The sequence below is a fragment of the Ricinus communis genome, chromosome 10, assembly GCF_019578655.1.
Source record: "Ricinus communis isolate WT05 ecotype wild-type chromosome 10, ASM1957865v1, whole genome shotgun sequence".
Taxonomy (NCBI): domain Eukaryota; kingdom Viridiplantae; phylum Streptophyta; class Magnoliopsida; order Malpighiales; family Euphorbiaceae; genus Ricinus; species Ricinus communis.
This window is the reverse complement of record NC_063265.1, coordinates 16,838,707-16,850,155: the sequence shown is the minus strand read 5'-3', so window position 1 is coordinate 16,850,155 and position 11,449 is coordinate 16,838,707. Positions and strand designations below refer to the sequence as shown.

Genomic DNA, 11,449 nt, shown 5'->3' with positions numbered 1-11,449 from the left:
CATATAAAATTATCATAAAATACAAGGTCATCTATTCAAAAGGGAAATATATAAATATTAAAAATTAGAAGTGCAAAATGATTTAGTTTCAAAGGAAGAAACCAGAAATGGGCAACTCTCAATCTCCTCCTGCAAATCCTCGCTTCACTTCTGCCACCAGGTTTCTCTCTCTAAAACCCAACTCTCTTTATCTCTCTAAATTCTTTTTGTTTTAATTATTTGTTTATATAATTGAGAAATTTTAGTTTTAGTACAGAGCTTTTACTCCACATGAACTTGATCACCTCAAATCACTTTTTGCTTCTTTGGCTTCTCAATCAAATAGCAATGCTAAATCCATCTCCCTCTCTGTTTTTCAGGTAATCTAATTTTTCAATTGGCTAAATACCCTTTTTGTGATTTTTTTTTTTTTGGAACTAACAGGACTTTATAAATTCTTTTAAGGCATATTTTGGATTGAAAAGTTATCTAGGTGAGAGATTATTCAATTTAGTTATCCAGAAGCGAAAAGATGACAAACTCATATTTGAAGACCTTGTAATTGCTAAAGTAAGAATTTTTATTTGACCCTTTTAATTTCATTTTAGTGTATTTTATATTTCTATTTATGTTGAAAATTTTATTCGTATACATGCAGAGCATTTATGAGAAAGGTACAAGAGATGAAATTGAGGAGTTTATTTTTCAATTAGTCGACGTAAATGATGATGGTGTTGTTGCAAGGTATATTTATGTTTATTTCTACTAGCTTTACTTGGATATGCTTAACTTAAAGTGTGGATTTTGCACTTATGCTTGTTCTTTTATGTTGTTACGGTGTATATGTAGTTTCTTTCTTGTGTACTGTTTATTTACTTGTGTTGATGATGTGTCAGGTCTGATCTAGAATCAGTTGTAAATGCAATTTTGAAGAGTGTTTTTTCTGAAGATGGATCAAGTTCTTATCTGAATGTTATTAAGGTATTTCTTAATGCTGCAACTTTCTCAAAGGATATTCAAGGAGGTGCTGAAAAAAGTATGTCTTTTGAGGACTTCAGAAGTTGGTGTGGTCTTCTACCATCAGTCAGGAAGTTCCTTGGAAGCTTATTGGTTCCACCTGAAGCAGGTTTCTCATCTTTCTTCATTTGTGTTCCCTCTCCTTTAAAATCCTTTTCAGCATCATATTGAAGAAAGCTTATTTTATTTTCTTCTTCTACCTGGGTGGAATGTTCATTGATTGTCGTTTCCAACAATTTATAGACCTTCAGTAACATATTTTGGTGATCATTTAGTTGGAAATTGAATGCTTATTCCCAGTTTTGACTATTATGTTCTTTGCAGGGAGACAAGGTTCCCAAGTTCCTCAATTGGTTCATGGGGAAAATGTTGATCCTAATATGGTAATATTGAGGAAGGAATATGCTTGGCATTTAGGAGGAGCCCTTCCCCAGCAGGAGTTAGAGGAATGGAAACTTTTGTACCACAGTGCTTTTAATGGCCTAAGCTTCAACACATTCTTGGGCAGTGTATCGTAAGTAGTCTGCTTTTCTATTGTACAATAATGTAATCTATGTGAATCAATCAGACTATTTGGTCTTTATCTCCCAAAGAAAAGGTGCTTTTATAATCTCTCAAGTTTTTTTTTCCTGCTTCAGAATTCAGACTGTAAGGTGGCTTTTTGAGATTGATAATGACTGGCTGCATTTTACAAACATGAAAATAAATCTTTGATATGCTTTATAGTATATAGCCTCTTCAATTTATGTTCCCATACTGCTTTTGTATTTGACTTGGAACAATTTTAAAAATTCCATGTCAGGAACATTGTGTCTCCTAATTGAATGCTTGGTCTTGAATGTAACCGGGATCCTTCTTCTGATGTGTCAATATTGCTGCTTTAATCACATAGCATTATTAGCTAGGCTCTATTTATCATGATGGGAAATCTTCATTTCATATGCCAGAGCACTATTTGTGGCAGACCATTTGTGCGTAAGGTATTTGGTCTATGCATTCAGTATGGACCAAAACCCATAAACCACCCTTCTGTTTATTCAATGGTATATATTTTTGTATGTAGTTCTTTGCTATTATTTTATCTTTACTTTGCTTCTCTCCATGTACAAAACAATGGGGAAAAAAAAAAAAAGGTTCTGTAGCTTTATTTCAGTTTTTCAATTGGGGGAACTGTTTCTTAAGTTAAATTGAACTGCAGAAATAGCGAAGGGCCAACAATTTTGATTATTAAGGATAAAGAAGATTGCATATATGGAGGTTATGCTTCTCAGCCTTGGGATAGACATGGTGATTTCTATGGAGATATGAAGTCTTTTCTCTTTCAGCTATATCCTAGGGCCTCAATTTTCAAGCCTACTGGAGCAAACAACAATGTACAATGGGTACGCTCATGTTTTTCCCTTCTTAAATAACGTCAATAGTAAATTCTCATTGTTAGGTTAACTCTGGATGTGGCTTTTTACATAGGTTTACAAGTGCAGATAAGAAATTAAGGAAAAGAGAGAAGCAAAAAAAAAAAAAAACTTTTTTAGGGTGAAGAACTTATGGATGTTAATGGATTCTCCTCATCTTCATAGATTAGTTCTTAGTAACATTGCACTTACCCGGGAAGTTTTGGTAATGAAAAGTTTACTGATCATAGGAGGCTTTATGTAAAGAAAAAGTTCAATACCTAAAGCTTTTTAATGCATACAAAAAAGTACGACGATGTGATACAAGAACACATGCTTTTGCGTTTCTTGCTATGGTAGGATCCTGGATATTCTGCTTGGGTTAGAGAGTACAAAATCCTTCATTTGCATGTGTAACCAAACACAACATGCACATAGACCAAAAGAAAGAAAGAAAGAAAGAAATATGATTCCTTCCTTGACATTTTGGCTATGAGCTCTCATTTTTCTTCCTTCCCATTAAAAAATCATCTTGAAGATGTTAATGTTTATGATAGGAGGTCAGGCTATCTGCCACATAATGAAATTATATGTTTACTTTTGATTCCTATTGTGGCTGAAAGGTGGTTAGACCAAGTTAAGGTTGAGAGTTGAAACCCTGATCTGCATCATATAATAATGCAGTACAAGCATGACAATAACAAATGTGATGTTCTTGGAAATATAACATTGCATTTGTCCATGGTTTGGCAGTGTGCATTGAATTTTAGTTCAGAAAGCATCCCGAACGGGATTGGCTTTGGAGGGCGTGCAAACCACTTTGGTCTCTTCCTCTCAGCAAGCTTTGATCTAGGGCACACATTCACCTGCACAACATTTGGCAGCCCTTCCCTCTCTAAGACCAACACTATATTCCCGGAAGTCATAGAGTGCTGGGGAATTACTCATAGAGGAGCACAGCAAGAAAAGCAGGACGCGATAAAAGGTACAGTTTTGGAAAGATTCAAGGAAGACCGCCACATGCTCAACATGGTTGGGCTTGCAAATTCAAGCGAATGAATCTGGTAAATTTGCAGCACCAAGATAATGTATTTGAACAGACACATACTGCCACAGGAGGCACTTTTGACTGAGTTAATTATTGGTTTGAAAAGGCTTAAGAAACTTTTACAGTTTGCCTGTATCTTTCTGAAACCAAAGTTGTCCCTTACCAATCCAATCCAAATACAATGTACACAAATACAATGTTAAGAATTAATTTAGTTATGCTGTGAAATCTTTTTTTTCTACAGTCTGCCTAGCCTATGGTTCACCATCAGTCTTTTTTTTCTTTCCTTAGAATATATTTCCCGGGCATTAATTTTCTCTTTAATGGTTATCTTTTTAAGCTCTTAATTTAGTTTAGTTAATTTGGAACGACACTCAATTACTTGATTAGAAGGATTAGATCCATTCCCAGTAGCAATTATTCAATTTGGTAATTAAAACTAACAAAAAGAAAGGTATTTTACACAAACATTAAAACCTTTTTCTTTCGCACAAGAAGAAACAGAATTTTCCAAAAGAACCTGCAAGTTGAGTAACTAAATTTTGTGCAAGGCACAGGGCTAAATTGAGAGTAACTAAATTTGAACATCAGTAATCTCACAAATGAACTTGCATTGCAGCACAATCATAAATAAATCATACTCGTAAACAAAATCAAAACTGCAGTTGTATGAATAATCTTCAGAAACCAAAAAAAGATGCATTGTTGATGAATAATCTTCAACATTCATGACTATCTTTCAACTAAATATTCAATTTGGCCGTTGGAATCCAAATCTAAGACAGCTGCAACTAAACCAATTTTTTGCATGGACAGTCCGAACTAATCCAAATCAGCACCATTATATGAACCAACGAAAGACAATTTATAGACTTTACAAACATTAAAGATCCAATCCAACCTGTAACAGAAAATGGTATAGCTAAGTTTAACATACCATTGCTAAGTTTATCACTAAAATATCAAGAATCATCTAAAAAAACACAACTGCATAAACCCAAATTGTTGCACGCATCATATGCCCATTGCCAAGAAAATCAACAAATCACCAAAAACTAGTCAAAGTTGGCAAATATTATAAAAATTAGCATTGCAACCAACAAAGAAATAAGCAAGCTTATTATTGGAATCATCACAAATTCAGAAAAGTAACCGTTTAATTTTCCACTTAAACATCAGCAATCAAACATTAACTGCCAGTTGAACCACGTGATTTATTCCAACCACGGCCAATATGAATCAGTCACTACCAATCCAATATAATATAACTAAACTAATCACTTGAGTTAATAAACACACTTACAGCACAAATCAATACAATATTTTCCACCAGCAAATATCAAACACCATAGAAAAATAATTTATAAAGTAACCATTAACAAGAAAATCAGCAAATCATTAAAGTTTTGCAATATTCAATGACCATAGTATCCAAATTTTATAAATTGCACATAATCAAAAACAGTTTCCATCATGCTTCAACAGCTATAGCAAGTTCCCAAAATACTTGAAGAAACTAAATTTAAAACAGTAGCAATGTCACCATACTCAAAACAAAAGTCCTAAACCCATTCAAAATCTCCTGCCAGGTCCACCAGCACCTCTACCAAACCCAAACTGGGCAACTGGCACAGCAGCAACAGGGTCCACCTGGACGAGACCAGGCATATCAGCCATACCAAGAGCAGAAAGCATGTCAATAGTCTCCTTATCAACCTCAATCTGATCAGTTTTGATAGCCGAAACTTCAGGCACAAAGTCCATGCGACGCTCTCTCTCTTCCTCTTGAAGTTTCAGCGAAATACCTCTGACCGGACCCTTCTGGATCCGTTTCATCAAATGGGTGGAAAACCCAGCAATCTTGTTACGAAGACGCTTTGATGGGATTATTGCTACTTCTTCCAAGATTTTCTTGTTTGTGTGAAAATCGAGTGTCATTTTTGAATAATACCGTTCTATCACTTGTCGTGATGATTTCTTCACTGTTTTCGTACGAACACGACCCATTTTTTCTTATTGAACAAGGTAAGAGAGGAAATCTCTCTGCAAGTGTGTGTGCTTGTGTGTGGAAGGAGAGGCGGCCACAAAGATGGAGAAGAAGATGGGAAATTTTAGGGTTAGGGTTTATATTGGTCTACATCAGGTAAATGTTTGATTTTCGTATGGGCTTCAATATCACTATGTTTTGGGTTACTTCTATTTTTGAGCCCAACATTTTATTGGGCAAAATAATGTTTAATATATTATTTTTGTTTCCTCACAAAAGATAATATATTATTTTTCTAAAATCAAGATGTGTTTAACGTAGCCTATTTTATAATTCTAATCTCAATTTTTTAGTTTTAAATCGATTAATTGAGAGGTTATTTTTAATTCAAATTTAAACTTTAAAAAGTATATAATTTATGTTTTTATTTATTAATTAATACATACAAGTGAGAAGGCAACTCTAGAAAAAAACACACAAAAATAACAGCAGTGCAACCACTTATATTCACCATCAAACCAGCTATCCAACAACTCATATGGTCTCTAATAACATCACCACCACCTGCCAGCCACGAATTCCGTTTGCTATTGCCATGGCATCTTGTACTAAGCGTACACTAACCTGATAAATAATGTTGAAATAACCACCTCGTGTTATTTGTCCTGATTAAATTATGGCCCTCATTGTTGGCAAACTAGATACATTGTATATATGCATGTAGGATTCCTGATCATTGAGGTTCATTACAGTTATCAGATTGAATAGTCCAAAAACTAAGTTATCATGAATAATGAGCTTCTGTCTGCAATATAGAAATTGCCAATACAAAATTAAATAATTACCACACAGAAAAGAACAGATCCTTTCTTTCTTTTTCTTCTTTTTGAAAATTGAGACTTCATTGCTTAATGCTCATAAATAGTACAATCCCAAAGCTAAAAGATCAAACATAGTGGGAGAAACAGTACCTTCATAGATAGAACAATCAGACAATTCCTGATTAAGAAAGCTTACATACGATTAACTCTTTCGGACAGTGAAGTGCTAATCTACTTTTTTTTGTCCGAATACCAACTCAAGAAATTAAGTTTTCATTGCAATTTCAAAGGAGGGATTGGTAACAACATAACCTCCATCAACCAGGAGATTCAATCCGCTTACATATTTAGACTCATCACTTCCCAAATAAACAGCCGCCTCTGCTACATCTTCAGGTTCCAGCACTGCACCTTTCAAGTTAGCCGATTTCGAAATCAATTCGTGGATCTTCTCCTTCTCCATCTCCATCAATCCCATGTGTTTCTTCAGTAATGGTGTCACAACTGCAAATGGCGAGACGCAATTGACCCTGATCCCATACTGTCCCAACTCCACACAAAGATTTTTAGCTAAGCCAACCACAGCATGTTTTGATGCAATATATGGATGCATACTCTGAAAACACGTGACTGAAAGATTGCTCGCGGTGAAGATAATACATCCTCTTTTGGCAGGAATCATGACCCTAGCAGCATGTTTGGCTGCTAAGAAAGCACCAAAAACATTAACATCAAATACCCTTTTGAAATCTTGATTGTCTGTGGCTAAAATGCTAGGACTCGGGCATGAAGTTCCAGCATTACTGAACATGATGTCGAGCTTTCCATACTTCGAGACTGCAAAATCCACAGCCTTTTGCATATCAGAATCACTTGTGACATCACAATGGATGTAGGAGATGATTTCTTGATCTGATCCAAGTACTTTACAAAGGGAGTGACCTAGTTCATCTTGGATATCTGCAATAATGACCTTAGCTCCATGTTTAACAAACAGTCTTGCACTTGACTCACCTATTCCACTCGCTCCACCAGTAATTATAGCTACCTTTCCTTCTAGCCTGTAACATCATCATCATAACTTAATAAATTAAATAAGCTTGTGTAATTCTATTAATGAACCAAAGCTACTTTAAGTTGTTTTACTTACCTTTTGGTGGTTGAGATTGATGTAGAACTCGTGCTCATCTTGATTCTGCTAATGATAAAATGAGAAGAAGCTCAAGGCTTATGAACTTTGCTTCAATAATGTGCTACCTGAGATAAGAAAGTAGTGGTGTTGCGAAGTTCCTCTTTAAGTCATCGATGGGCCGGACTGAAGACAATTCCTGACTAAAGGGTTGAACCCTCTAAGCATTTGGTCTTCATTTGGGCTATCCTTTCCCCCAAGTAAAATTAATATAGGAAATCACTGAAGTGAACTATTATCTTTTATATTGTTTACTTGATATCCTGTGTTTTTAAAAATTTTATAATTTTGGTAATTTATTTTATGCTTTTTTTATATGTTTTAAAAAGATTAATATATTTTAGATTTTTTTTTTTTACTTTTCTATGCTTTATACTGTATATTATTAAATATATGATGTACTATTCATAATAATATTTTGATTACACTATTTATATACTTGAAATAAATTTAGTATAAATTATATATTCATAACGTACTTAGAATGCATTATATATTGTTAACTATAAGGTTTGAAAAGTCGTTGTCATTCGGTATGTGAATATTCATTACATTAAAGTTTATATGCTTCATATTTTTTCTTTGGTGTCTTTTGTGATTAGAAAAAAGTATTATGTTCATATTATATAAAAAAAATATAATTTAAAATTTGAACGAAAAAGTTTTAATAAGCATAATAATAAGAATAACATATATTTATATAACGACATAATATATTCAGAATATTCTAAAAATGTTTTATATTTTTATATTCTTTTAGCTACAGATAATACAAATCAATAATTGATTCATTCTATCCTTTTTGTATCATTTATTTTACATTTAGCCACCTGGGTTACTTTCATATTGGTTAAAAATTTAGATGGAGAAATTTGCTTTGGCTTATTGTAGTCTCAGCGGCTTCACATAAATTGCTAAGTTTGTTCCTTTGCAGGAGGATCAGGTTAGTCCCTTTGTTTTCACTTATAAAACCCAGTTTTTCACTTTTGGTTTGATTTGGCAAAAGTGAACAGTAAGAATCCATTTCAATTCAATGGTCTTGAACTCATCTATGACTATATTGTTATCAAATTCTTTGAAAACCCACTTTACTTTTCCGTTAACAATTCCTTCAATCTCTTTGTTATCTTCAAAAATAAACACAAAACTTTTGCAACTAAACATCCAAATCTTCAATGTTTATTTTAAATCCTCATTATTTTCATTGCATACGAAAAACTCAGGAACCAAATCCTTAAAAACAATATTTACTTGATAATAAAAATCAGCATTCCTTAATGAGCTTCTGATTCTTGCAATAGGACATCGGAGTCTCCAATTTTTCTTACAAAATCCTTATTTCTTTTATATCCTCCAATTGCCAGCATTGATTTCCTTGCTGCCTTTGTACGTGCAGTTACATTGAAAGGCAATGGACTGTTTTACTTAGAAATAGAAGAGAAAATGAAAGAAAATTTAGTGAGACTGAAACTTTAAAAAGATGAAAAAGACAAACAGAGAAACATTGCAGTGAAATTTTGCTGAATTGATTGTTTATATTGGTTTTTAAGGAAGGAAAAGCCCGTTTATAGAAAGCATAATAATTAAGTTGTTGGTTTTTAGAGTAATTTTGTGAAACTTTGATATAAAAATCTCAAACTAATTTTTTGACTCAATCTTTGTTAGATGCTTAAATAGAAACCCAAATTAATATAAGTTAGCTCCATACAATATTTTTAAAGTTGTATCTCTATGGCTCCTACATTCATATCACAATTCTCTCCCGGTTAAATTATTCTCATCGCTCCTGAATTTTGATTATAGTATTACTAAAATTCCTAAATTTTAATTTGTAGCAATAGACTCTTTAAATTCCGATTTTAGTAACGCTAAACTCCCTATAATGGAAAATTAATGTGGTAGTTCAAATGTAATTTTTTTAAATAAAAAAAGAAAAATACATATTATCAAGTGAGACACATGTTGCTGACATGTCCAATTATTTTCTCTTCATTTCTCTCCTCTTACTCTTCTTACTCCCCTCAAAATTTAATTCTAAAAATAAATTAATAAAATAAAATTATAATTATAATACGCTGATCTTAGAAATTTGATTAATCTTCCTCTTAGAAAAAATAGTTAGTCTTCCTCTCAAAAGAAATGATCACTATCTCTTCCCTTTATCTATGTCTCATTGTTGCAGTCTTCCTCTCAAAAGAATTGATCACTCTCTTTCCTTTATCTATGTCTCATTGTCGCATCAACTTGTTTCATCGTCGCACTAACTACAAGTAGTGTTCCCATTGCACCAACAACAAGCAGTCTCCCCGTCGTACCAGCTCGTCATTGTACTAACTAGTCTCGCCTTCGCACCTTCGCACTAATAATAAACGGTTTGGGCATCACTTACTGTATTAGCAACGTCATCGTTCACAAATCCATCCTCGCCACTGCACCATATTGTTCTACAACTCTTATTGCAACCGTTTGATTGTTCTTTTTTTTTTTTTTTTTAATTTAGTTGATTAGTTTAAGGGTAAATCTATTGATTTTGATTTATTTTATTAAGTCTCAATTTTGTTTAGGGTTGCTGTTGGTGTTATCATCTCTTGGTTTTATTATTACATGTTATGGTGAAGCTAGATTTAATATACTTGCATTGTTCTTTTAGGTTACAAATTCATTGTTGATATTTGGAGTTGCTCATAGATCTGAGGTTACTAGATTCAATGGGTTGCAAATTGGAGTTTCTGTTTAATGTTAGGTAGATTATCAATACAATAACGTACATGAGAAGTGTGCGAAAATGAGAATGTGTCCTACTTAATTTAATAACATACATTTTTATATTTTTTTAAAAATTGCCATCGGAACTGCAACAATAGCTTTTCGTTAGTGGAGTTAATGGAAATTGATTTTAAGAAATTTAGTGTTACTAAAATTAAAATTTAAAGAATTTAGTATTATAAATTGAAATTTATATACTTTAGTAATTGTAGGGCCAAAAATTAACGATCACCAGGTAATTTGGCCTCCTTCTCTCTCTAGAATTCAACTTAGTAAAGGTTTGATTGGTTTTTGGTAAACTAACGTCACCAAAACCAAATTTCGAGGGATGTTTGTACACCAAGATTTCTAATATTTTGTTTGGTTAATTGACTCATTCTTTTATTAACCGAACCAATTATTTTAGTTACTTAATTAATGACTAGTATATTTTTGGTTCAGCAATTAATACCGATTGATCGGTTTATTTTTTTTTGCTATTTGTCAATTAAAAATTCTGAAAATTCATGGCAAATTTGGACTAAAAATAAACCCACTATTTGAGAACCTACAACCGCCACTACACTCTCAAATTTGGACCTAATGGACTGATCAGTTTGGTATCTAAAATGACTGGTATTTCTAAAAAGAAGCCATCTGATTTAATTTGATGCAAACCTAGCTTCAAGGAATCATTGAGTTCTGCATTGGTAAATTTAGGTGATGAACCATGATTTCACAGCAAATAAAGCACCCTGTTCCCTCCCCCACCCCCCCCCCCCCCCCCCCCCCCCCCACCCCCTTTTCTTCTCTATATATGCATATTATATGTATGAATGTTCGAACTTATCTGATAATATATTCAAAAAATTTCGTCCACTTTTTTAGCTGTGATCTGTTAGTTGTCTTCTTGCTGCCTCCTCTGTAGAATCTATAAGATGGTGGTTCAACTACTTACAATTTCTATTCATCCAGTAGGGATTCCACTACCTGTTGCCTGTTGCCTGAATTGAACATAAGTGATGGCTCTCCACTCCCATTTTTACTGTATAATTCTTTTTAAGATAACCATATGGATATTTTCATTCACGAGGGTTAATAAGATCTTAAAAACATATATGTATGTATGTATTTATATTCAAATAACCCCTCACCTGATCACGAATTCTATCAATTAGTCTTGTTAATGCTGTGCAACAATCTAAGCAAATACAAATTTGATGTTTTTCCTAATTAAGTATCTTTACCCAGGTGATTAGCTCAAGTCCATTC

The 11,449-nt window shown here is 33.2% G+C and overlaps 3 protein-coding genes across 3 annotated transcripts; 1 reads left to right on the top strand and 2 right to left on the bottom strand.

Annotated features, from left to right (window-relative positions):
- Positions 1-55: 55 nt before the first annotated feature.
- Positions 56-3,676, top strand: LOC8271120 (MTOR-associated protein MEAK7). The gene is made up of 8 exons (XM_002530122.4): positions 56-160; positions 257-359; positions 445-549; positions 638-723; positions 876-1,105; positions 1,321-1,510; positions 2,195-2,378; positions 3,141-3,676. The coding sequence occupies exons 1-8, from the start codon at positions 108-110 to the stop codon at positions 3,444-3,446; spliced, it is 1,257 nt and encodes a 418-aa protein (XP_002530168.2). The 5' UTR covers positions 56-107; the 3' UTR covers positions 3,447-3,676.
- A 1,178-nt stretch (positions 3,677-4,854) lies between these two features.
- LOC8271121 (40S ribosomal protein S17) lies at positions 4,855-5,553 on the bottom strand. Its single transcript, XM_002530123.4, has one exon. It carries the CDS (start codon positions 5,440-5,442, stop codon positions 5,008-5,010), a length of 435 nt encoding a protein of 144 aa, XP_002530169.1. The 5' UTR covers positions 5,443-5,553; the 3' UTR covers positions 4,855-5,007.
- Positions 5,554-6,375: 822 nt separating this feature from the next.
- Positions 6,376-7,554, bottom strand: LOC8271122 (short chain aldehyde dehydrogenase 1). The gene is made up of 2 exons (XM_002530124.4): positions 7,394-7,554; positions 6,376-7,304 (listed from the first exon to the last, which is right to left on the bottom strand). Exons 1-2 carry the CDS (start codon positions 7,429-7,431, stop codon positions 6,509-6,511), a joined length of 834 nt encoding a protein of 277 aa, XP_002530170.2. The 5' UTR covers positions 7,432-7,554; the 3' UTR covers positions 6,376-6,508.
- Positions 7,555-11,449: the final 3,895 nt, after the last annotated feature.